At 46.4% G+C, this 27,072-nt stretch overlaps 1 protein-coding gene across 3 annotated transcripts in view; it reads left to right on the top strand.

Moving 5' to 3' along the window:
- Positions 1–5,759: 5,759 nt before the first annotated feature.
- LOC149984032 (uncharacterized) overlaps positions 5,760–27,072 on the top strand; it is a 37,621-nt gene continuing 16,308 nt past the window's right edge. The window contains exons 1-9 of one of the 3 annotated variants that reach the window (XM_090232165.1): positions 5,760–5,916; positions 7,189–9,369; positions 10,718–10,819; positions 11,232–11,323; positions 11,520–11,602; positions 18,203–18,349; positions 18,525–18,730; positions 22,327–22,501; positions 24,554–24,644. In XM_090232165.1, coding sequence (XP_090088291.1) covers positions 7,612–9,369; positions 10,718–10,819; positions 11,232–11,323; positions 11,520–11,602; positions 18,203–18,349; positions 18,525–18,730; positions 22,327–22,501; positions 24,554–24,644 — 2,654 coding nt within the window. In that variant the 5' untranslated portion in view covers positions 5,760–5,916; positions 7,189–7,611. Of the gene's footprint in view, positions 6,106–7,188; positions 9,370–10,717; positions 10,820–11,231; positions 11,324–11,519; positions 11,603–18,202; positions 18,350–18,524; positions 18,731–22,326; positions 22,502–24,553; positions 24,645–27,072 lie in introns of all 3 variants that reach the window. The other 2 variants (XM_090232164.1, XM_090232166.1) reach the window with 2 other exon arrangements.

Below are 27,072 nucleotides of genomic sequence, written 5' to 3'. Positions count from 1 at the left end.
TAAAGTAACAAATAATTAAAGAACAGCAGTAAAATAACAATAGTGAGGCTATATACAGGGGGTACTGGTATAGAGTCAATGTGCAGGGGCACCGGTTAGTCGAGGTAATATATACATGTAGGTAGAGATATTAAAGTGACTATGCACAGATAATAACAGAGTAGCAGCAAATAAGTCTGGGTAGCCATTTGATTAGATGTTCAGTAGTCTTATGGCTTGGGGTAGAATCTGTTTAGAAGCCTCTTGGACCTAGACTTGGAGCTCCGGTACCGCTTGCCGTGTGGTAGCAGAGAGAACTGTAGCTGTGGCTCCACTGGAAATCCCAGCTTAGGAATGCTGAAGCCCCCGAAGTGAAAATGAAAACCTTCTCCAGGGTTAAAGGGTATGTGTTCCCCCTGAAAAAAGGGAGGGGGGGGGGGCATTAAAGTCCCTAAGTAACACTTATTGGAGAACACGATACTCTTAAGTGAAAGTAGTTTGGGATTTCATTTATCTATTACATTCTTAGGGGGCCCATGAAAGAATAAGTCTATAAAATGCTGTCCCACAGTTGTGAGAGCGATTAGGTGATGTTTTACTGATATGGGCCATGTTACTTCAATGATCATGGTTTTACATCTAACCTTCCACCTCCAGCGGCCAGTCCTTCCAGAAACACATGACTCTGCTCTCGATTGCTCTTTGATTGGTACCAGGTGGGGAGCGCTCTGCTTTGAAGAGAGAAGCTGTCTTTGGCCAAAAGAGGCTTCTCAGCGTAGATGAAAACCTATCTGAAGAGGTTTCATGTAAGGCAGGAGACAGACACTCGAGACCCTATTTGAATCTATAAAGTAAAAAAATGAATTTGCCCTAAAGAATTTAACAAAACTTAGGAGATTCCTTAGATATATGGAAACTCACTGCTCAAGAGCATCCCGTAGCCTGCTTTCTAAGTAGAACTTTGTGGCTGACTCCACCAGGGCATCATTCTCCTCCAATGTACGAACGTATCGCACCTAACCCAACATGATCAGTTGTTCGGAGGCCTCCATGACCTCTTCTTGTGCCGATTCAACAGTTTGTGCTAACTGGATCTTAGATAGTTCAATAACAGTGTTTTGGGACAAATTAGCAAAACAATAAACTAATTATCACTACCCTTAAAAAAGATAGACTGTCAACAAAAGGAAACCAAATCCATGTGGAAAGGTATTCATAAGCAACTACAACCCTAGTATTTTTTCAAACTTAGTGCAAATTAACAGTAACATTACATCCATGACAGTATAAAGTTACTTACCTTCTCCAACTTCTCTCTGAAGTCATATTCCGCAATTTCTTTCAGTTCTGGCATAGGAGGTTGTAGGGCACACACTTGCCTGTATAGCCTCTCTGAAAAGAATTGTGGCTCTACACCCCCATGTACCAGACAGACAGCAATAATGCGGTCCACCTGCTTGTATATGCCATTATAGAGTGCTGTTACACAGAAGGCAAACAGTAAATTAAGGACATTACATAACATACAAAAATCAAATGTCTTACTCAAGTCATACATTTTGCCATAAACAAAAGTGTCTTTGTTGGTGTACAAGTGTAACTCATCAGAAACCTCAGTTGCTCTTGAGTGATGGCATAACAAGGTGCTCCACTCCAAGTCCGAGGAGCCCGGTAACCAGAACTGGCTGTAACAGTAATACAACACTGTGTTTAGGCTACTTAATGTATTGTGACACAGCCCACCCTCCTCATTCCAAAAACACTTTTAAATTATAGTAACTGTCACAAATTGTGACCAAGTAATGTTTTTATAATATTGGATTTTAAAGCCAAGACATAAATAGAAATGTTGACCAAGAACAAATAGAATGGGCAGCAGGAGACTAAAGAGTGAGCAAAAGAAAATCAACAGTATGCCCAACCACACCCACTACAATGCTTGTTGTGCATGCCAGCTAGACGTACGAATCTCCTGAATGAACTGAGATACTTGATCAACTAGGTCGTCTGCTGCAGTGACATTTATCAGCCTCCCCCTAGCCCACTCAAGGCTCCTCTGCATGGTTTCCATTCTGCAAGACGACAGTTTTGTGAAATTAGAGATGGGATGGGACTGCGGTTCCTGTTCAAACAGTGCCATAGTACTCACGTTAACGTTCCTGGTTTATGTCTGAAGTTGTTCATTAGACTTAGATGAAGTATTAATATTTCAAAGGGTATTCAAAAGTATTATCTGTGCTGTTTGAAAGCTGGTATGTTGTAGATATTAGCAACATTTTTACAGGGTTGTCCTCAGTCAAATGTGCTTTGTATATGTTTTCATGCTAATCGCGAGCTAGCACTGCTAGGGCTAGGTAGCATTGAAATTATAGCTAGCCAGCCAGCCTGCCTGAAGTTTTAGATCTTCAGTTGTTGATTTGCCTAAAAATACAAAATCATGTTTGACGTCCGTACTCCTCGAATATGAGTCACTTTTATGTAGCTAGCAGGGCTGTAAAAATATTACAAGATGACGCCGTTCACTGCGGCTATGGCCAGAGTGTGCGGCTAAGGAATGTTAGCAAGCTAATTAGTAACTAATTTAGCCATTTAAATACCAAGATTCATTAAAACAAAAAATATATATACTACATATATTACCTACATATAAAATACTCCCTTGGCCTAATCAGACTTACAATATTAGTGACACATAGGCTTAAGTTACTTGCACTGCTGTCTCAGTCTCTTAGCCTCCAACATAACTGCATAGCCATACACAGATCCGTCCTCTGTGTTAGCTAGCAGATCAACTTTATGATTAAGTAATAATAGTATTTAAAACTAATCAACCTTGTTAATGTGGACTGAAGGGCATCAAATCCAGGATTTCCGGAGAGCAGAACCCGAGTGCCGCCATTTAGAGTCTGTTTGCAGCAGATAACTAAGGTTCTTCTCGTCCTCTTCAATTGTGGTGTTGTTGCATCAAACTGACTGTACACCGATTTAATGAAATCTGGTTGAAAGGAGGAGCTTGGGAAATTGGCTGGTAAAATGTGCATATTAAAGAATGCGTTAAGTTAGCTTGTGTAGGTGTAGTTAGCAGCTGTCGGCATTCATTTGATGTGTGCAGGACCGCTTATTTAGCACATGTTGGACTGCCTGCAAGCAGCTGCACGGGCTTATTTGATGCATGCAGGTTTTAATTTAGTGCATGGAGACGTTAACTTAATCCGTGAACGCGTTAATTTAGTGCCTGCACCTGCTTACTTTACACACATAGCATTAAAGAGATTGGTTTATGACCCAAACGGCGTTCCATGCGTTAGGCCTCCGGTGTTCATCAGCAACCACCTTACTTCTCCAAGTGATGTCCAGCAAAGACAAGAATCTAGGTCACGGTACCAGTGTAACAGATATTAAAGATACTCTCCTTGCATTGAGTTTTGTTCAAAGAAATGACCCCAGCCAGTGGTCCCAGTTGAACGTTATTTATTATCTGTAGTTAAATTGGTTCAAAGAAATCACCCCAGCCAGTGGTCCCAGTTGAACGTTATTTATTATCTGTAGTTAAATAGGTTCAAAGAAATGACCCCAGCCAGTGGTCCCAGTTGAACGTTATTTATTATCTGTAGTTAAATTGGTTCAAAGAAATCACCCCAGCCAGTGGTCCCAGTTGAGCGTTATTTATTATCTGTAGTTAAATAGGAAGCAGCACGTTAGTTGTGCAGGGCTTAATGATGTTGATGGCTGTCAATTGTAAAATCTGTAGCATTAAATCAACTGTGTTAGCAGTGGTCTAATGTGACCATTACATCGGTGCATACTACCTAACGCACTTATATACAGCAATCATATACCAAAGAACACCCCAGAAAGCCCTTCAATCCCTAACAGGTCCCATGTACCCACACATGTATAAATCAGCAATGTACAGCAAACTTGTACACATTGTAAAATAGAAAAATAGAATACAGTATTCAGAACGTGACCTACCACTTGTATCACATGTTCATACTGGGGAGACCTGACATTCGCGATCTCCCCCATCTGCAAGCGGGGCCAATAACAACATGCCTTATTGTCATCGGAATTGAACCAACCAATAACAATGCTTGAACATTAAATACACATTTATTTAGAGGCAAGTGGAAACATAACCAACCCTGTTACATAGAGTTAAAGTGACTATGCATAGATAATAAACAGATAGTAGCAGGAGCATAAAGAGGGGGTGGGAGGACAATGTCTGGGCAGCCATTTTATTAGCTGTTCAGGGGTCTTATGGCTTGGGGATGGAAGCTGTTAAGAAGCCTTTTGGACCTAGACTTGGCACTCCGGTACCCTTTGCCGTGCAGTAGCAGAGAGAACAGTCTATGACTAGGGTGGCTGGAGTCTTTGACAATTTTTAGGGCCTTCCTCTGACACTGCCTGATATAGAGGTACTGGATGTTAGGAGTCTTGGCCCCAGTGATGTACTGGGCCGTACGTACTACACTCTGTAGTGCCTTGCGGTCGGAGGCCGATCAGTTGTCATACCAGGCGGTGATGCAACCAGTCGTGCTCTCAGTGGTGCAGCTGTATAACTTTTTGAGGATCTGAGGACCCATGGCATATCTTTTCAGTCTCCTGAGGGGGAAAAGGCATTGTCGTGCCCTCTTCGCGACTGTCTTGGTGTGTTTGGACCATGATAGTTTGTTGTTGATGTGGACACCAAGGAACTTGAAGCTCTCATCCTGCTCCACTAAAGCCCCGTCGATGAGAATGGGGGCGTGCTCAGTCCTCCTTTTCCTGTAGTCCACAATCATCAAATCAATCATCACAATCAATCAAAGCGAGAGTATTTAAGATTTCCAGTATACATTTTTTTTAATGAAAGAGAAATTATGAACACACCTGCTAATCATTCTCTATTCTATTTTAGTCTATTCAATGCTATTCTATTGTAGTGCATTCCTCTATTTTAGAAAACTTGGAAAACTATTGGAAAACAATCACAGTAAGGAACTTAACTGTTACGCAGAAAGGATTTGATATTGAGATAAAAATTGACAGTAAGTACACACTGTGTATAAACAACACAACACTGAAAGCAAGCTATAAAGACAACACCAACACCAAGCACAGCAGTAGGCTGTGGCCACTGACACAGAAATGCTGCATGTAGGCCTACTATAGTCTACAGTAATCATGGATCTATTCAGCTAGTTTGAAATAAATAATTTACCAATCTCTTTAAGGATATATTTGAATTCAAATCAAATTTTATTTGTTACATGCACCAAATACAACAGGTGCAGTATACCTTACAGTGAAATGCTTACTTACAAGCCCTTAACCAACACTGTGTTTTTAAGTAAAAATGAAGAAATAAAAGTAACAAATCATTAAAGAGCAGCAGTACAATAACAATAGTGAGGCTATATACAGGGGGTACCGGTACAGCGTAAATGTGCGTTGGGCACCGGTTAGTCGAGGTAATTGAGGTAATATGTACATGTGGGTAGAGTTATTAAACGTATGCCTAGATAAATAGATAATAACAGAGAGTAGCAGCAGCAGCATAAAGGGGGAACAATGCAAGTTAGTACGATGCAAGTAGTACAAAAACATTTGAAATGATATGCAATTATATAGGCTTGTTGTAAACATGTTGTAAAAATTCATGCAAATTATGAATAAAAAAAAATAGATAGCGTGGTAGTTCAGTATGAGACCAACACTCATTTAATGAATTTCGAAATGTTTTTAGTAACCCCTCCATTTCCCCACCATCCAGGGACTCTGAATGCAAACAGACTATTGCAACTCCTCCTGGCTAGTCTACTTTCACCTCCCGCTGCCCATCCTCTCTCTCCCACTATATCGCGAGAGATAGGGAGCACAGAAATATTCATGTGTTAGCCACAACTGTTATAAAACGACAATTATATCGCGGACATATGAACGAATTGTAATGTAAGCCAACGCAATATTGATAAATTAGTTATTTTATTAATAGCTGGCTAGCTAATAATAATAGCTAGCCACATATTGACGGTACCTATAGCGATTCGCCTGTCGGCTGTAGTAGCACATCTGGGAGGCACAAGTTACGATTTAACTAGCTAACTGTAAAGTCACTATTTTGAAGACACGCGTATACAAGTGGGTAAACATAACATTACTTCAATTAGCTAGCACCCCTTATTCAATGATAATAGCCATAGCCTAGCTAGCTACGGTTAGCTGGCTAAACCGCTGTTATTGAATTAAAACCGCTAGCTAGGCTTACATTTTAGCTTCATTGTTGAATATTGGCTAGTTAGCTAACTGCTTCAAGCTTGTGCTTTTTATTTAGTTAGCTAACATGGTTATGTTCAGAAGATGGGTGGCGTTACTAGCTAGCTGTGGTGGGTCGCTAGTTAGCGAACGTTAGCTAGCTAGCGCAGTAACGCTTACTAGATTGTTTATCACGCGATGTGCTGGCTTTTGTTGCTAGTTAACGTTAGCTAAGCTAACATGGCCACACTGTTATGTTGCCATACCCACGCACCATCATTACTCTGTAATATTAGCTATCTAGTTAGTGAACTGTCTCTCCTTTGTGTTATTTTAGCAATCAAGCACTGGCCTCGAGTTTCTGACGAGGCCGACAGTGGTTTGTGAATTCCAGCTAACTGCGTTAGCCAGTAACGTTAGTACCAACCAGGCTATCTGGATTGTTTACATCCAGCGCCAGTTTGCAAACTAGCTAGGTAGTGTAGCTAGCTAGCTACAATAATCTAGCAGCAATGTATTTTTTTTTCGTCATCAAGATAGATAGTTAGCTATGCTACACTATCTTTGGATTTGCTACAATATGTCAAAGTGATTACGCGGCTACTTATCTGAACACTGACAAATCAGTTGGTGGATTTTCACCATACCTAGCTACCTAAGTACCGTTATGTGAAGATCTCTAGCTACCCAATTGAATGGGCTGTCAGTCAAACGGGTTGCTAATACATGTGTTGTTTTTGTGGGTGTAAAGCATCGACTCAATTTAAATCAGTGACACTTGACACAACTGTTGTGACCACTAGGCTAACAGACAACAATTAGAGGTGGCAACCGGTGCTAGGGGTATTTGTATTAGTTACACAGTGATTAGATATTGTAGATCATAATAGAGTTTGTTATGGATCTGGAGAACATATGTAACAGGTAATGTGATGTCACCATTTGATTGTGCTTGTATTGTTTTCACAGGCTGCAGTTGTGTTCTTGTGGATGTGTGGTGGACCGTAAGCAGGACGGCCACTTGTGAACCTCACCTAATTTACCTTGCCCCTTTGTCCTATACCTCCTCCCTGACTCCTCCCTGACTCCTCCCAGTCTTTTATCATAGACCTTTTTAAATGTATGAAAGCATGTTGCACAGAGACAGACACCCTATATTTCTACCTCTTCTCTGTCTGTGCTCATCAGTCTGTTATGGTAGTCTTTTAGCTGAAGGTTTTAAATGGGGGTGAATCTACTCTATGTCTGGTGTAGTACGGTACTTGAATTCCCACCCATTTGTATATTAGCCCCGATGAGCTGTGCAGATTTCATTAATCAACCTTAAGTGATAAACCAATCAGCAGCCAGCTAATTGGCCAATCAGCCCCCCCTCCACTCCCTCCTGGTAGAATGAACGGATCTCTTTTAACCCCACCTAGCCTGCGGGCAGCCAACTCCTCTACCCTGCCCCCGTCACCCTCCCCGTCCCCTCCATCCCCCTCCCTGTTGCCACTGTTCCCTCGGCCACCTCCCTTGGCCCAGCCTCACCCCTCCTCGCTCTCGGACACCCCCACGCCCTCCCCCTGCCTGAGCTGGACGGAGTTCTGTGAGCTGCATGCCCGCATGGCGGCCGGGGACTTTGCCCGCCACTTCCGGGCGTTCCTCCTGGAGAACCCGCACTACTCCCCCGACTCTGCTGCCGCCTTCTGTCGCCGCTTCACTGACCGCTTTGTCCGACATTTCCAGAGCGAACTGGAGGGGGTGGCAGGGGCGCCGGGTACAGCCCCCGGGATGGAGGCAGGGAGCTGGGCTCCCCAATTAGACGCCACCTCCCTGGAAGAGGAGGCGGTTTCTCCCCCTCCCATCACCGAGGGATCCTGCTACCCCGCCTGTGCCCCAGCCAACCCGGTGCGAGCCCTGCCCAAGCCTGCCTCCACACGGCTGGTGTTGGAAACCCGAAGTGGGGACCAATTTCAAGATTCCTATGCTGTCACAACGGTCCTCCCCCCATCTTCATCCTCCTCCTGCTCCTCCTCAGTGGGAGGAGGAAACAATGGCGGGCGGGAAGAGAGGGGTGCCCCAGTTACTGTTAAACACTTCCCTGGCGTCGGCCCGGGCAATGGAGAAACAACGGCCGAGGAAGAGGAGGATAGCTGGGCGGGCGTAACGGTCATGGAGGAGGAGGTGGAGCTAGATGAGGGTGAGGCGGATCTGGAAGTTTGCTTGGACAATGAAGACCCCTCCCACATGCCCCAAGCGCCTGCCTCCCCTTGCTCTGACACACCCCCTCCCCGCTCCAAGGGTAACGGCACACCGGCCTCGACAGGAAGCCAGTCCAAAACCAAACTGAAGAAGCGCTTCTCTCTGCGGAGTGTTGGGCGCAGCGTGCGGGGTAGTGTCCGGGGCATCCTGCACTGGCGCAGCTCGTCCAGCGACTCCCCACAGAGCTCCTCCCAGCTGCCCTCCAGCTACAGCTACACAATGGGGGTCCAAGACGCTGCCACCGGCTCTTCCTCCAAGAGGAACTCTGGTACTCAGCCCCCTACGCCCACCTCCTCCATGCCTGTCTCTCTCTCCCTTCCCCTCTCCCTCCCCCACTCCTCCTCCTCCTCCCTGCCCCCGTCTTCCTCCAGCAGTGCCACCTCCCTCTCGTTGTCGGAAGCGCGGGACCGCCGGCGGAGCAATGGCGAGGGGGGAGAGAAGGAGAAGTGGAGCCACCGGCTGGAGAAGTTGCGTCTGTCTCGCTCCCCACCCCCCGTTCTCTCCTCAGCGCCCACTTCGGCCGTGGTGTCGCCTTCCTCCGGCCTGCCCCCCAGCAGCAGCAGCAGCGCCACCCTGAGGACGGGCCGGCTGGTGAGGGAGGGAGGAGTCAGCGTCAGCTCCTCCATGCCAGATGAGTTTGCCGGGAGCCACGGTGGTTTCCCTGGCTTTTCCTTTGTCCTGCTGCACCACGGCACACAAGAACACAACAACGCTGGCACCGGCTTAAACAACACCTCGTCCACCGCTAATGCTGCTCAAACAGCCGCAGTGCAGCCTCTCGTCCCCGGGGGCACTGTGGGCTGGAGGGGCGGTCGTTGGCACAAGTGCCGACTGGTCCTGAGGGAGAGGGACAAGGAGGGGGAGCGGGGCGAGGAGTACTATCTGGAGTTCTTCATCCCGCCTAAAGTGAGTGTGAGACCTGCCTTGTGCAACTCAATATTAGGAAGGTGTTCTTAATGTTTGATATACTCGGTGTATATAGCTGCGCCCCCAAAAATCATATTTGATAATGATACATTAATAATACGCTTGCTATATTGTTTTTACGTGAACATAATCAATGATGAAATTTAAATGCAAAACTCCAGTTTGTTGTTTTTAAGTTGACAGTTTAATGCCCTAACAGATAACACTGCCATATTGAGAATTTTTGGGGGAAGATAAAGTTCATGTTTGTAATTGTACTACATTATTGTGATCGCATTATTTGTGACAAAAAAAATTAAAACTTATTGTGAAGTTTAACAATGCTTATTCTTAACATACAAAGAACAACATTTTCATTCAAATCCTTATTGGGTAAAACTATATTATTCCTCCCATTTTCGATTTAAGTTCCTCATTGTCATTTGAAATCCTGGCCACATTCTTAACAGTTTAGCCTGTCAATCACTGTGGGTGGGATTGTCAGGGGAGGAGCTGGATATTTGTGAGAGTCACAGGATTGGTAGGGTTTTTAGACCTGTTAAGGAATTATTGGGGGTGGGATTTTCAGGGAAGGGAGTAGATTAGTAATTGAGGTATTAAAACACTTTTTCAATATATTGTGGCAAAACCTAACACAGATATAAACTCAACATGTCCATAAAAGATACCAGAAAGTTCCATAAGCACAAAATTTTGTGCACAAATTTGTTTGTATCCCTGTTAGTGAGCGTTTCTCCTTTGCCAAGATAATCCATCCACCTGACCAGGTTGTGGCATATCAAGAAGCTGATTAAACAGCATGATCATTACACAAGTGAACCTTGTGCTAGAGACAAAAGGCCACTAAAATGTGCAGTTTTGTCACACAACACAATGCCACAGATGTCTCAAGTTTTGAGGGTGTGTGCAATTGGCATGCTGACTACAGGAATGTCCACCAGAGCTGTTGCCAGAGAATTAATGTTAATTTCACTACCATAAGTCGCCTTCAACGTCGTTTTAGAGAATTTTGCAATACGTCCAACCGGACCACCACCTGCGGTTGTGATGCTGAGGAGTATATCTGTCTATAATAAAGCCCTTTTTTTGGGGAAAAACTCATTCTGATTGACTGGGCCTGGCTCACCAGTGGGTGGGGGGTTGGAGGCATCAGGGTAGATTGTGTATCCTTGATATAACACTGAAAGGCATGACAACCTGTCAACATGCTCCTTTGTAATGCTTGGAAATTAATGATCTGTCATATTGTGAAAATTGCACAATTTCTCTGAGCGCATAGATGGTGTCTTATTTATTCAATGTTCTTCTCTTTCCCCCTGTTTCTCAGTCCTCCAAGCCCAGGTTGACTATCCCATGCTGCTCTATTGTGGATGTGAGGAGCACCACAGCCCTGGAGGTGCCTGACAAGGAGAACACCTTCCTCCTGCAGGTAACACTCTGATCTGTCCATCCTTTCATTTCCTTATTTTTTTCAATTCCCCTTTCTTGTTCTCTCAGTTCATTTAATTCAGGTAGTCAGCTCCTGTTCAGCTTGCATCTGTAGACTGACTTGTATTTCGCTTGCGTGCTTTCTCTCACCCCCCTCTGTCGCCCCCCCCTCTCTCTCACTCCCCCTCTCTTTCTCTCACCCCCTCTCTCTCTTTCTCTCACCCTCTCTTTTTCTCACCCCCCTCCCTCTCTCACCCCCCCTGTCTCTCTCTCACCCCCTCTCTCTCACCCTATCTGTCTCTCACCCCCCTCTTTCTCTCGCCCTCTTTTTCTCACCTCCCTCCCTCTCTCACCCCCTCTCTCTGTTGCCCCCATTCTCACTCTCTCGCTAACCCTATCTTTCTTTCTGTCAGTTGGAGGGACAGGTGCAGTATGTGATTGAGACGCGAGATGCTGTGCAGATGAGAGCCTGGTTGAGTGACATCAGGAACGGTATATGTATCAGGTAAGCAAATTGTGTGTTAAGTAATATGAGTTTTCTTTCAAGTCAGTGATTAGGGGGGAGGGGGGGGGTGAGTGAGTGAGAGTTAAGAGGGACCGTGTATATTCTTGTATTCACTGTCGGTCAACTATTGATGAGGTCAACAGAAGTAGGAGCGACATCCCACCTAGAACAAGTTTTGTGTATCTTGACTCTACAGTGAACAGGAGGACAAAGAAGCTGTGTGTGGGGGACCCATGGACATTAGTGGAACGCCAGAATTCAGTGACCGCCTCTCTCAAGGTGAGTGGGGCATGCCAAATCCCAAATCGACCCCGTGACACCTCCCCAAGCCACTACTCTTAGACCAGTATATACCAACCAGTCAATCGCAGTCGTAGTCAACTAGGCATTCCTAGTCGATCGCCGAACATTTCTTTGCGCTCCTCTTTTTAATTTGTTTTTTTTGCCTTGAGCTGTTGGTGGTAATGCACTTGATTCAGCTGCCCTGTGTGCTGGGTAGGCAAAGTGTTCCCATTTTTAACCATTTTGTTTGTCTGAAGGAACAAACTCTGCCTACCCGGCAGACCTGTAGAGCTAAATCAAGTGTGCCTACTGCGCTGGCCAATCGGATAGCTCAAATCCCCGTGCCAGCAGCTTCCACGGCCCCACAATAAAGTTTGATACTATCCTAAATAGAGGTCGACCGATTATGATTTTTCAATACAGATACCGATTATTGGAGGACCAAAAAAGCCGATACCGATTAATCGGCTGATTTATAAAAAAAATTAATAATAATTGTAGTAATGACAATTACAACAATACTGAATGAACACTTATTTTAACTTAATATAATACATCAATAAAATCAATTTAGCCTCAAGTAAATAATGAAACATGTTCAATTTGGTTTAAATAATGCAAAAACAAAGTGTTGGAGAAGAAAGTAAAAGTGCAATATGTGCTATGTAAGAAAGCTAACGTTTCAGTTCCTTGCTCAGAACATGAGTACATATGAAAGCTGGTGGTTCCTTTTAACATGAGTCTTCAATATTCCCAGGTAAGAAGTTTTAGGTTGTAGTTATTATAGGAATTCTAGGACTATTTCCCTCTATATACCATTTGTATTTCATTAACCTTTGACTATTAGATGTTCTTATAGGCACTTTAGTATTGCCAGTGTAACAGTATAGCTTTCGTCCCTCTCCTCGCTCCTCCCTGGGCTCGAACCAGCAACACAACGACAACAGCCACCATCGAAGCAGCGTTACCCATGCAGAGCAAGGGGAACAACTACTAGAAGGCTCAGAGCGAGTGACGTTTGAAACGCTATTAGCGCGCGCTAACTAGCTAGCCATTTCACTTCGGGTTACACCAGCCTCATCTCGGGAGTTGAAAGGCTTAAAGTCATAAACAGCGAAGAGCTGCTGGCAAAACGCACAAAAGTGCTGTTTGAATGAATGTTTATGCGCCTGTTTCTGCCTACCACCACTCAGTCAGATACTTAGATACTTGTATGCTTGTATGCTCTGTCAGATTATATGCAACGCAGGACACGCTAGATAATATCTAGTAATATCATCAACCATGTGTAGTTAACTAGTGATTATGATTGATTGTTTTTTATAAGATAAGTTTAATGCTAGCTAGCAAATTACCATGGCTTACTGCATTCGCATCTCCTCGTGGAGTGCAGTGTAATCAGGTGGTAAGAGTGTTGGACTAGTCTCCTTGTGGAGTGCAACGAGAGAGAGGCAGGTCGTTATTGCGTTGGACTAGTTAACTGTAAAGTTGCAAGATTGGATCCCCCCAGCTGACAAGGTGGGGCGGCAGGGTAGCCTAGTGGTTAGAGAGTTGGACTAGGAACCGGAAGGTTGCAAGGAACCGGAAGGTTGCAAGTTCAAACCCCCGAGCTGTCGTTCTGCCCCTGAACAGGCAGTTAACCCACTGTTCCTAGGCCGTCATTGAAAATAAGAATTTGTTCTTAACTGACTTGCCTGGTTAAATAAAGGTGAAAATCTGTCGTTCTGCCCCTGAATGAGGCAGTTAACCTAGTTCCTAGGCCATCATTGAAAATAAGAATGTGTTCTTAAATCAAATCAAATGTATTTATATAGCCCTTCGTACATCAGCTGATATCTCAAAGTGCTGTACAGAAACCCAGCCTAAAACCCCAAACAGCAAGCAATGCAGGTGTAGAAGCACGGTGGCTAGGAAAAACTCCCTAGAAAGGCCAAAACCTAGGAAGAAACCTAGAGAGGAACCAGGCTATGTGGGGTGGCCAGTCCTCTTCTGGCTGTGCCGGGTTGAGATTATAACAGAACATGGCCAAGATGTTCAAATTACCAGCATGATCAAATAATAATAAGGCAGAACAGTTGAAACTGGAGCAGCAGCACGGCCAGGTGGACTGGGGACAGCAAGGAGTCATCATGTCAGGTAGTCCTGAGGCATGGTCCAAGGGCTCAGGTCCTCCGAGAGAGAGAAAGAAAGAGAGAAAGAGAGAATTAGAGAGAGCACACTTAAATTCACACAGGACACCGAATAGGACAGGAGAAGTACTCCAGATATAACAAACTGACCCTAGCCCCCCGACACATAAACTACTGCAGCATAAATACTGGAGGCTGAGACAGGAGGGGTCAGGAGACACTGTGGCCCCATCCGAGGGCACCCGCGGACAGGGCCAAACAGGAAGGATATAACCCCACCCACTTTTCCAAAACACAGCCCCCACACCACTAGAGGGATATCTTCAACCACCAACTTACCATCCTGAGACAAGGCCGAGTATAGCCCACAAAGATCTCCGCCACGGCACAACCCAAGGGGGGGCGCCAACCCAGACAGGAAGATCACATCAGTGACTCAACCCACTCAAGTGACGCACCCCTCCTAGGGACGTGTTCCCTTTATTTTTTGGAGCAGTGTAATTCAACACTTAACAAAAAACATCAAACGCACTTCTTCCTACTTACACTCGCACTACAACCAGCACTGCAGCTGCAGTGAATGAGTAGCCAAGTGTATCGATGGGCCTTGCGTTTTTATTATTAACGGCTCGTCGTGTCTATCCTAAATGCAGACTAATATTTAACTTTCTCTGGTCATAGGAACAACATGAATTTGTGCATGAGGCAGAAATAATGTGGTGCGACTCGGGGTTGGTCATCAGACTGTGTCCCCCTCTCTCTGGTCAGTCTCACCGGAGGAAAAGGAGAGATCGAGGGACTGTGAGAGGAGGACCTTCTGCTGCTCTCTCTCTCCCCTCCATCCGCTGAGACTGACCATCAGATGCAGATACAACCAGACATGGAAATGGTTTGTGGGTTTACGAAATGCACATTTCTTTATTGAATACAGTATGTGTATGATGCCTTGTCCTTTTGGTGCTGCCGATGTAGCCTGTGGAGAGAAACGCAGGTTGTGAGTTCAGCCGGCATTCTCATTTTGGTTTTGGCAGCAATCATTTGTTTTGTTGCGCTGCATTTAATGTTTCTTATCTGCCTTTTCTTATGTTACTGCTTCAGCATATGACACTTTCTGTACTACTCTAACCCTGGCAACCTGAATCTCCCGTTCTCTCACCGGACACCTCCGATCTCCAGCCTCATGACCACCCCCCACAACTTAACACACATATGACTTTCTCCACCGATACCACGCATTGCTTCGTCTCATGCCCGCCTGCACACTTCTCAGATCTAGGCATCTCCCTCCGACACACTGCTGCGACATGGCCCATAGACTTGACACCTTTAACACTGTTGTATTTTCGGGAACAAAAGCTCTCATGGGGTTAATTGACACTTCCTTCCACGACCTTATCTGGCCAAGACTCTGCATCAAAACTCAGCATGACAGACAATGTCTTCTCTGTTTCCCCACGCTCGATGATCCCCACTGGATCTACCACTCACCAAACGGCGGGCGTTAGACACCGGGGGGGATCTTCAATTTCAACTGCTCCTCCTCAACACTTAATGCTAATCCGGAGCGCCCACTCCCTCTGGGCGGAGGAAACGCAATAAATCATCACGAGTCCACTCCGAGTTACCTTCAACAACTAAACAGTCCCCAACCTGACGCCACATACGGATCAGCCAAAATACAAGGATCCATTCGCTCTACAAAATCTCACTCCCACTGGGCCAGAATCATCCTTATCATCCTCGAGGACAAGGGTTTCTGATGGACTTGACGCCGACCTTCCTCACCGCGCTGCTTCCCTTCGACACTTAATTTTCTTCTCAGCAGTCATCCCTGCACCTGTCACCACCGTTAATTCATCTTCACTCTTGTCACGTTCAATTTCCTCCTCGAGCTCTTCCAAACATTCTGGGAGATCCTCCAGTCCATATTCACTCAGGAGATAGTCCACTTTTTCTTTCTTTCTTTGTCTGCCATCTTACCGCGTGTCTCATCTCACCACCATCAAGCAGCCCCTGCTGCTATCACGATCATTTTCGGGATTTTCTGTCCTCTTCCACTTCATTGGTGTTACAGTATTAGATTGTCAAACAGAACTGTGTTCAGGAGCTCTAATTATCCAGGGTTCCAGTATGTGGTTGAATTCCAAGGGGGGGGGGGGTGGATGTATGCTTTATGCAGGGTCCTGCACAATTTATTGAAATGTATTTGTATTTAGGAATGTTTGATTCAATGCCTAAATACACTGAACAAAAATATGAATGCAACCATTTCAAAGATTTTACTTAGTTACAGTTCATATAAGGCAATCAGTCAATTGAAATTCATTTATTAGGCCATAATCTATGGATTTCACATGACTGGGAATACAGATCTGTTGGTCACAGATCAGAAAACCAGTCAGTATCTGGTGTGACCACCATTTGCCGCATGCAGCGAGACACATCTCCTTTGCAGAGTTGATCAGACTGTTGATTGTGTCCTGTGGAATGTTGTTCCACTCCTCTTCAATGATGTGCGAAGTTGCTGGATATGGGAGGGAACTGGAACACGCTGTCGTACACATCAATCCAGAGCATCCCAAATATGTTCAGTGGGTGACATGTCTGGTGAGTATGCAGGTCATGGAAGAAAGGGGAAATTTTAATATTTCTGTAATTGTGTACAGAGCCTGCGACATGGGGCCGTGCATTATCATGCTGAAACATGAGGTGATGGTGGTGGATGAATGGCACGACAATGGGCCTCAGGATCTCGTCACAGTATATCTGTGCATTCAAATTGCCATCAATAAAATGCAATTGTCTTCATTGTTTGTAGCTTACCCTGCCCATACCATAATCCCACCGCCACCATGGAGCACTCTGTTCACAACGACGCCATGGCATCTGACGCTGAGGCAAACTGCTCGCCCATACGACGCCATACACGCTGTTTGCCATCTGCCCGGTACAGTTAAAACTGGGTTTCATCCGTGAAGAGCACACTTCTCCAGTGGCCATCGAAGGTGAGCATTTGCCCATTGCAGTCGGATCAAGACCCTGGTGAGGACAACGAGCATGCAGATGAGCTTCCCTTAGACGGGTTCTGACAGGTTGTGCAGAAATTCTTTGGTTGTACTAACCCACAGTTTCATCAGTTGTCCGCGTGGTTGGTTTCAGATGATCCCGCAGATGAAGAAGCCGGATGTAGAGGTGTTGGAGGTGGCTTATGGTAGAGAAATGAACATGACATTCTCTGTCAACAGCTCTGGTGGACATTTCTGCAGTCAGCAAGCCAATTGCATGCTCCCTCAGCTTGAGACGTCTGTGGCATTGTGTTGTGACAATTTATTGTCCCCAGCACAAGGTTCACCTGTGTAATGATCATACTGTTTAATCAGCTTTTTGATATGCCACACCTGTCAGGTGGATGGTTTATCTTGGCAAAGGAGAAATTCACACTGATAGGGTACTAATTGTGCAAAACATTTTAGAGAAATAAGCCTTTTCTTGAACATGGGATCTTTTTTTTCAGCTCAAGAAATGGGACCAACACTTTACATGTTGCGTTTATTTTTTTGTTCAGTATATGTTTATTGTGCTGTTCAGGCCTTTATGTAAGATAATTGTTACCATTGATTTGTGATTGGTCTAAAATGGTGAGACCTGATGGGAATTGTACTTGAAACCCTGCCATTTCATTGTTGGCCAGACAGGACAAGGGTAAGGTTGCCATGCTGGTTGAATGCTATATTTTCAATTATTGATTGAAGCTTGGTTTCTTTGGAGCTCAACTTACTATTTGATACATTTTCCAGTTTATGGCCCTGTCCAGTTTTTGTTATGTTTGTTATTTTTGTTTGTACATAGTGTACAGTTTTCCGGTGGCTTTAACTCACCGCTGTAAATAAACAACCTCATTCTAAGTTTGCCCCGTATCGAAGTGTCTGCCTCCTTACTGAAACTTCCACCGCTTGGGTGGCCTCCATTACAGGCCGACTGCAATAAACCTCATTCATACAGAACTGTTTTTATTTGGTAAATATTGCATAGGCTTACATAAAAAAAAATATGTTTAGAAACAGTTCTGCGCTGTAGATCTCGGCATGCGATTATGAAAGTCAACGTGGCTCAGAAAAGGTTGGTGACCACTGCCTTAGACACTTAATCTGTAAGAACCTACAAATAGCAGACATGTAGCATAAGGTGAGGATCTACGACCATATTCCTAACCTATCCCATCTTTTCAAATATGACTGCACGGGATAGGATCTAGGAGCCCATTTGGGATCGTTGTGTGACGATTTCCCTGTGTTTCACCATTTTTTTGCAGCTTTACAAATATATAGTTCGAACACCTGATACAGAAAGCGAGACGACAAATGTTGTTTTAACTATGTGTCCAACGTTCCGCTGCTATTTGAAAGTACAAGAATAAGACGTCTGCTTAAATAATAAGACGGATGTTTTTGCTCCTGTCCTGTTGCAGTGTGTTATGGAGGTGTGGGCGGCTCTTCCCCGCTGATGGACCCACGCCCCCCAGAGTTACCGCCCCGCGCCCCTCTGGACGAATCAGACGGACGTGGGGGCGGAGCCGGCCTGGGCACACCATTTGCGGAGACGCCAGATGCCACAGGTGAAGGCTGCTACTTACGCAGTTCGCACACACACACACGCGCAAACGCTTGCACAAACACACATACACACCAGAATGTACAGAGCAAGTCCTTTTTTTTGTCTAATCTTTTCATCACTCCCCAAATTCCTCCTCCCCTCATCCATCCTTCCCCTCATCCCTCCTCACCTCCCAGGCTCCTTCCTGTTCTCAGACGTGGTGGAGGCGGTGGAGCACCCTCTGAGCGAGTGCCAGTGGTTCCACGGGACGTTGTCGCGCCTCAAGGCGGCCCAGCTGGTGCTGGCGGGGGGTATGGCCAGCCACGGCGTCTTCCTTGTGCGCCAGAGCGAGACGCGCCGCGGGGAGTACGTCCTCACCTTCAACTTCCAGGGCAAGGCCAAGGTACAAGAGACGGGAGAGGGAGAGTGTGTGTCAAATCAAATCGGATTTTATTTATCACATGCGCCAAGTACAGCTGGTGTGGACTTTACCGTGAAATGCTTGCTTACGAGCCCTTCCCAACAATGCAGCGTTTTTAAAATCAAAATGAAATATTAAAAAGAGGAATACAATAAAATGCTCAAGAATGGAGCTACATACAGGGAGTATCAGTACCTGATCAAAGTGCAGAGGTATGAGGTGTTTGAGGTAGATATGTACATGAAGGCAGGGTAAAGTGACTAGGCATCAGGATAGATAATAAGAGTAATAATTAGAGTAAAATAAAGAACAGAGCAGCCGCGGCAAGTTATGCGTGTGCGTTTGTGTTGTCGGTCTGCGTGTAGGTGTTCTGTGTGTGTGCGTACGTAGTGAATGTGTGTGTGTTTTGGTATGTGTGGGATTGTCAATGTAGTGTGGGTGTGTGTATGTGTGTGTGTGTGTGTATATATATATATATATATATATATATATATACATGCATACATACATACATACATACATATATACACACATACAGGACAGACAGCTGATCGTCCTCGCAGTGGCAGACCACGTGTAACAACACCTGCACAGGATCGGTACATCCGAACATCACACATGCGGGACAGGTACAGGATGGCAACAACAACTGCCCGAGTTACACCAGGAACGCACAATCCCTCCATCAGTGCTCAGACTGTCCGCAATAGGCTGAGAAAGGCTGTACTGAGGACTTGTAGGCCTGTTGTAAGGCAGGTCCTCACCAGACATCACCGGTAACGACGTCGCCTATGGGCACAAACTCACCGTCGCTGAACCAGACAGGACTGGCAAAAACTGCTCTTCGCTTAAGAGTATCGGATTTTGTCTCACCAGAGGGGATGATCGGATTCTAGTTTATCACCGAAGAAATGAGCGTTTACACCGAGGCCTGTGCTCTGTAGCGGGATCGATTTGGAGGTGGAGGGTCCGGCATGGTCTGGGGCGGTGTGTTACAGCATCATCGGACTGAGCTTGTTGTCATTGCAGGCGATCTCAATGCTGTGCGTTACAGGGAAGACATCCTCCTCCCTCATGTGGTACCCTTCCTGTAGGCTCATCCTGACATGACCCTCCAGCATGACAATGCCACCAGCCATACTGCTCATTCTGTGCGTGATTTCCTGCAAGACAGGAATGTCAGTGTTCTGCCATGGCCAGCAAAGAGCCCAGATCTCAATCCCATTGAGCACGTCTGGGATCTGATGGATCGGAGGGTGAGGGCTAGGGCCATTCGCCCCAGAAATGTCCGGGAACTGGCAGGTGCCTTGGTGGAAGACTGGGGTAACATTTCACAGCAAGAACTGGCTAATCTGGTGCAGTCCATGAGGAGGAGATGCACTGCAGTACTTAATGCAGCTGGTGGCCACACCAGATACTGACTGTTACTTTTGATTTTGATCCCACTTTGTTCAGGGACTTATTATTTAATTTCTGTTAGTCACATGTCTGTGGAACTTGTTACACTTAGGTTAGAGTCATTAAAACTCGTTTTTCAACCACTCCACAAATTTATTTTCAACAAACTATAGTTTAGGCAAGTCAGTTAGGACATCTAGTTTTTGCATGACACAGGTCATTTTTCCAACAATTGTTTACAGATTAATTCACTGTATCACAATTACATTGGGTCAGAAGTTTACATACACTAAGTTGACTGTGCCTTTAAACAGCTTGGACAATTTCAGAAAATGATGAAATGGCTTTAGATGCTTCTGATAGGCTAATTGACATAATTTGAGTCAATTGGAGGTGTACCTGTGGATGTATTTTAAGGCCTACCGTCAAACTCAGTGCCTCTTTGCTTGATATCACGGGAAAATCAAAAGAAATCAGCCAAGACTTCAGAAAGAAAATTGTAGACCTCCACAAGTCTGGTTCATTCTTGGGAGCAATTTCCAAATGCCTGAAGGTACCACGTTCATCTGTACAAACAATAGTACGCAGGTATAAACAGCATGGGACCACGCAGCCGTCATACCGCTCAAGAAGGAGACGCATTCTGTCTCCTAGAGATGAACGTACTTCTGTGCGTAAAAGTGCAAATCAATCCCAGAACAACAGCAAAGGACCGTGTGAAGATGTTGGAGGAGACGGGTACAAGGTATCGATATCCACAGTAAAACGAGTCATGATACAGACATTGCAGTTAGTTTGGGTGCCATTAATTGACTATTTTTTGCAGTCTGGCTATTTAGCAGTGTTATGGCCTGGGGGTAAAAGCTTTCTCTGAGCCTGTTCATCCGAGAGCCAATGTTCTGATACTGTTTGCTGGATGGTTAGCAGAGAGAACAGTCTATGATTTTGGTGGCTGGAGTCTTTAGCAATTTTTCCGGCCTTCCTCGGACACTTGTCTGGTTTAGAGGTCCTGGATGGCTGGGAGTTTGGCCCCAGTGATATACTTAGCTGTCCGCAACGCACTCTGTAGCGCTTTGTGCATTTGCCATATCAAGCGGTGATGTAGCCAGTCAAAATGCTCTCGATAGCACTAAGGAACTTGAAGCTCTCGACCCGCATCGCAACAACCTGATGGATGGGGGGCGTGCTCGCCCCTCTTTCTCTTGTAGTCCACGCTCAGCTCCTTAGTCTTACTGACGTTGAGGGGGAGATCGTTGTCCTGCCAGTTCTCTGACCTATTCCTTGTAGACTGACTTATCGCTGTCGGTGATCAGGCCTACCACCGCTGCGTCATCAGCAATCTTGTTGTTCGTTTTTTAGTCGTGCGTGGCCATGCAGTCGAGGTTGAACAGGGAGTACAGGAGGGGACTAAGTACACACCCCTGAGGGGCCCCCATGTTGAGGGTCAGCATGGTAGAGGTGTTGTTGCCTAACCTCACCACCTGGGGCCGGTCCGTCAGGAAGTCCAGGATCCAGTTGCAGAGGGAGGGGTTCAGTCCCAGGGTCTTTAGCTTGGTGATGAGCTTGGAGGGGACTATGTTGTTGAACGTTGAGCTGTAGCCCATTCTCACATAGTTATTTCCCCTCTTGTCCAGGTGGGAGGGGGCAGTGTGAAGTGCAATTGAGATTGTGTCATCTGTGTATTGGAGTGGGTTTAGGGTGTCTGGGATGATGATGTTGATGTTTGTCACGACTAGCCTTTCAAAGCACGTAATAATTACAGATGCGTGTGACACAGGGTGATAGTCATTTAGGCAGGTTACTTTGGAGCTCTTTGGAACGGTGAGAATGGTGGTCAGCTTGAAACATGTTGGGATGACAGACTGGAACGAGGACTGCGCAGTCTTTGAGGACGCTCAGTGGTATTCCATCTGGCCCTATACTTTGTGATTGTTAACCTGTTGAAACGTTTTGCTCACATCGGCCACAGAGTGCGAGATCACACCTAAGTTGCATCCAAGGCTAACCCATATCCCCCTCTCTTCTCTCTTCTTTCGTCTCTTCCCCTTCTACTCCTTCCCTCTATCCCCCTTCTCATTCTCTCTCTCTCTCCCCCATACCTCCCTTTTCCACTCTCTCTCTCGCTCTCTCGCCATACTTCTCTTCCCTCCCTCTCTCTCCCTTCTCTCTGTCCCCTGCAGCACCTGCGTCTGTCTCTGAACGAGGACGGCCAGTGCCGGGTGCAGCACCTGTGGTTCCAGTCCATATTCGACATGCTGGAGCACTTCCGGGTTCACCCAATCCCCCTGGAGTCTGGGGGTGCCTCAGATGTCACCCTCATCAGCTTTGTGGGAGCCACCGCCGTCCGGCAGCCAGGTAACAGGTCAGGGGTGAAAGGTCACAGGATGTTCCACTAGGATGAAACTGCACTGGGTTTACACTGGCCTCTAAAGGTGTTGTATGTACGTTGTATGTCTGGTGTATGTGTTTTATGCATTATGATTGGCTTACACTATGCTATTACGGCAGTGAATCAATACAGTGTGCGTGTGTGTCATCCCATTGAAGATCAGGAATGTGTGTGTGTGTGTGTGTATACAGGCCAATAGTAATGGTGTGTGTGCTAAAACATGGCCACTGCATGATGTTTCTGCCAATGTCATTATAACATAAGACTAGCTGCTTAGCATCCTCATGCTGTGTCCACTACAGCAGGGACGTCACTAGAGATTCATGGATAGGGGGGCTAAGCCGCTTTTAGGGGGGGTCTGGGCATCCCCCCCCCCCCAGGATTGTTTTAATGCCCCCAAAACATATTTTTAGAGTAATAACAGGTGCAAAATCTATCAAAATAAGGTTATTTTTGGTCAAGGTTGGCTAAAAGTATATCTGTCTCATAGTTTGTGTTAGACACTGATCTAATATGGCTTAAATTCTCTCCAAATAAAGAAATTAAAGTCCACTCTGTCCCCATCCATCCAACACCAACAAAAGGCGCAAAAATGGCTGTACTATGTAGCCACGATACTTTGGGGATTTTATTTTGAGAGAGCGAGAAATGACAAGACATGCAGGTCATATTATACCAATAGAAAAATATCTTTATTTAAATGTCACCCTTTTTTTAATTGTTGCTAAAAAATTTACCCAATAATTCAGACACATGGAACATCTTAAATAGTATCATCCACAATGGAACAAAATTGAATTCAACTAATGAGCTAAACAAAATAAAAATAACTGGAAAATAATTGGGAATGAAATCTGATTTTAAAAAAAAGTAAGATCCCAAGCAAATATTACAACCTATATTACAGAACTGCCCCTCTTGCTTCTCTCATTTGATGCTTATTTTGTGGGTAGACGCATCAAAGTGTACCTCCTATTTTTATTTGAACTGGTCAAATCTTAATTTCTCACCGGATTGGCCTCCGGCAGAGCTGCTGGCACGGCCTCTCTTGAATAATTTCCGTATATATCCCTCTAACGTTAGTCGTTAGCTAGCCTACCGTTGAGAAATTCAGGATAATACAATGACATTGTGATCAACCCTGTCACCTTTTCTACACATGACCTACTGATAATTGTTTTGCAATGGCCTACTGAATGAAAGAAGTTGAGTATGAAAATATATGTGCATGATGTTACGTCATCTGTCTCATTTATAGCCTGGCACAGATGGCAAAACTACATTAAATACAACGTTAATTAGATATCATCGCCACATAACTTATGCCGATTTTAAAAGACACCGTTACCGTTAGCTAGCTCGTAACGTCAGTTACACTGTAACTTACAGGCAGCCTCACATAAAAACATGTTGGTTAACAAAGCTATGATTATGACCAAAGTCTATAGTAGCGAATACTCTATAAGTTACCACAAATTCACATCGTAGCCTATCTGCATGAATCCGTCCTGTCAGAGCCTTTTCCCGTCTGTTTACTGTTAGCTAGCAGTCTCAAGCCACAGAAGTAGCCAAAATGTTAGCTACAAGTAGACCTAACGGTCACTAGCGTCAGCAGCAGCCTCCCCCAGGTCCTATTGCCCACCCGGTTAGACGTTTAAGATGCGATGAAACGGTTGCCTAGCGACGTCCCTGCACTACAGCATGCGTGCTTACATGCGCACACACACACACACACACTGGAGTGGCTCCGCATGGCTGATCCCATCAATTTGCACTGCTCCCACCCATACACCCCTGGTCCTTAAAACACAACTGCCCCCCCCCCCTTTCCCTTCACACACAATTCCAAATCAACCCCTTGCCCCTACTACCCTCTGCCCCTAGGCCATAGCACTCTACCTCCTCTCCTTCTGCACCCTTCTTTCTGTCCCTCCCCTTCCTCCCCCCCTCTCCTGTGTCTTCCAGAGCTCTGATTGGCTGTCTCTGTTATTGTGTTTTCGTTGGGTCATTCTTCGCAGGCCGGGACAGGGCAAGCAGCCGGCCCACAGTCTGTGATGTCATCCCCACGCGCCACCTTGACTCTCCATCAACCCCCATCTCTGACTGTGTGTAAGTGAGACCAGACTCCACAGAAAGAGACCAAGTGTGTGAGAGTGAGTGAGACCGAGTGTGTGAGAGTGAGTGAGACCGAGTGTGTGAGAGTGAGTGAGACCGAGTGTGTGAGAGTGAGTGAGACCGAGTGTGTGAGAGTGAGTGAGACCGAGTGTGAGAGAGAGAGAGAGACGGAGTGTGTGAGAGAGAGAGAGAGAGAGAGAGACGGAGTGTGAGAGAGAGAGAGAGAGAGACGGAGTGTGTGAGAGAGACGTAGTGTGTGAGAGAGAGAGAGACGGAGTGTGTGAGAGAGAGAGAGACGGAGTGTGTGTGAGAGAGAGAGAGACGGAGTGTGTGTGAGAGAGAGAGAGACGGAGTGTGTGTGAGAGAGAGAGAGAGAGACGGAGTGTGTGTGAGAGAGAGAGAGAGAGAGAGACGGAGTGTGTGTGAGAGAGAGAGAGAGACGGAGTGTGTGTGAGAGAGAGAGAGACGGAGTGTGTGTGAGAGAGAGAGAGAGAGACGGAGTGTGTGTGAGAGAGAGAGAGACGGAGTGTGTGTGAGAGAGAGAGAGAGACGGAGTGTGTGTGAGAGAGAGAGAGACAGAGTGTGTGAGAGAGAGACGGAGTGTGTGTGAGAGAGAGAGACGGAGTGTGTGTGAGAGAGAGACGGAGTGTGAGAGAGAGAGAGACGGAGTGTGAGAGAGAGAGCGACCGAGTGTGTGAGAGAGAGCGACCGAGTGTGTGAGAGAGAGCGACCGAGTGTGTGTGAGAGAGCGACCGAGTGTGTGTGAGAGAGCGACCAAGTGTGTGTGAGAGACCGAGTGTGTTTGAGAGAGCGACCGAGTGTGAGACAGAGAGAGACCGAGTATGTGAGAGAGAGAGAGACCGAGTGTGTGAGCGAGAGAGAACGAGTGTGTGTGAGAGAGCGACCGAGTGTGTGTGAGAGAGCGACCGAGTGTGTGTGAGAGAGAGACCGAGTGTGTGAGAGAGAGAGAGACCGAGTGTGTGAGAGAGAGAGAGACCGAGTGTGTGAGAGAGAGAGACCGAGTGTGTGAGCGAGAGAGACCGAGTGTGTGAGCGAGAGAGACCGAGTGTGTGAGCGAGAGAGAGCGAGCGAGTGTGTGAGAGAGAGAGCGACCGAGTGTGTGAGAGAGAGAGCGACCGAGTGTGTGAGAGAGAGAGAGACCGAGTGTGTGAGAGAGAGAGAGACCGAGTGTGTGAGAGTGAGAGAGAGACCAAGTGTGTGAGCGAGAGAGACCGAGTGTGTGAGCGAGAGAGAGCGACCAAGTGTGTGAGCGAGAGAGAGCGACCGAGTGTGTGAGAGAGAGCGACCGAGTGTGTGAGAGAGAGCGACCGAGTGTGTGAGAGAGCGACCGAGTGTGAGACAGAGAGAGACCGAGTATGTGAGAGAGAGAGAGAGACCGAGTGTGTGAGCGAGAGAGACCGACTGTGTGAGAGAGCGACCGAGTGTGTGTGAGAGAGCGACCGAGTGTGTGAGAGAGACCGAGTGTGTGTGAGAGAGAGAGAGAGAGAGACGGAGTGTGTGTGAGAGAGAGAGAGACGGAGTGTGTGAGAGAGAGACGGAGTGTGTGTGAGAGAGACGGAGTGTGAGAGAGAGAGACGGAGTGTGAGAGAGAGAGACGGAGTGTGAGAGAGAGAGACGGAGTGTGAGAGAGAGAGACGGAGTGTGTGAGAGAGAGCGACCGAGTGTGTGAGAGAGAGCGACCGAGTGTGTGAGAGAGAGCGACCGAGTGTGTGAGAGAGAGCGACCGAGTGTGTGAGAGAGAGCGACCGAGTGTGTGAGAGAGAGCGACCGAGTGTGTGAGAGAGAGCGACCGAGTGTGTGAGAGAGACCGAGTGTGTGTGAGAGAGCGACCGAGTGTGTGTGAGAGACCGAGTGTGTGTGAGAGAGCGACCGAGTGTGAGACAGAGAGAGACCGAGTATGTGAGAGAGAGAGACCGAGTGTGTGAGAGAGAGAGAGAGACCAAGTGTGTGAGCGAGAGAGACCGAGTGTGTGAGCGAGAGAGAGCGACCGAGTGTGTGAGCGAGAGAGAGCGACCAAGTGTGTGAGCGAGAGAGAGCGACCGAGTGTGTGAGAGAGAGCGACCGAGTGTGTGAGAGAGCGACCGAGTGTGAGACAGAGAGAGACCGAGTATGTGAGAGAGAGAGAGAGACCGAGTGTGTGAGCGAGAGAGACCGACTGTGTGAGAGAGCGACCGAGTGTGTGTGAGAGAGCGACCGAGTGTGTGAGAGAGACCGAGTGTGTGTGAGAGAGAGAGAGAGAGACGGAGTGTGTGTGAGAGAGAGAGAGACGGAGTGTGTGAGAGAGAGACGGAGTGTGTGTGAGAGAGAGACGGAGTGTGAGAGAGAGAGACGGAGTGTGTGAGAGAGAGAGACGGAGTGTGTGAGAGAGAGCGACCGAGTGTGTGAGAGAGAGCGACCGAGT

This window comes from Oncorhynchus mykiss, chromosome 4 (genome assembly GCF_057628025.1).
Source record: "Oncorhynchus mykiss isolate SJ-2025 chromosome 4, ASM5762802v1, whole genome shotgun sequence".
Taxonomy (NCBI): domain Eukaryota; kingdom Metazoa; phylum Chordata; class Actinopteri; order Salmoniformes; family Salmonidae; genus Oncorhynchus; species Oncorhynchus mykiss.
This window is presented reverse-complemented; position numbering and strand designations above follow the sequence as displayed.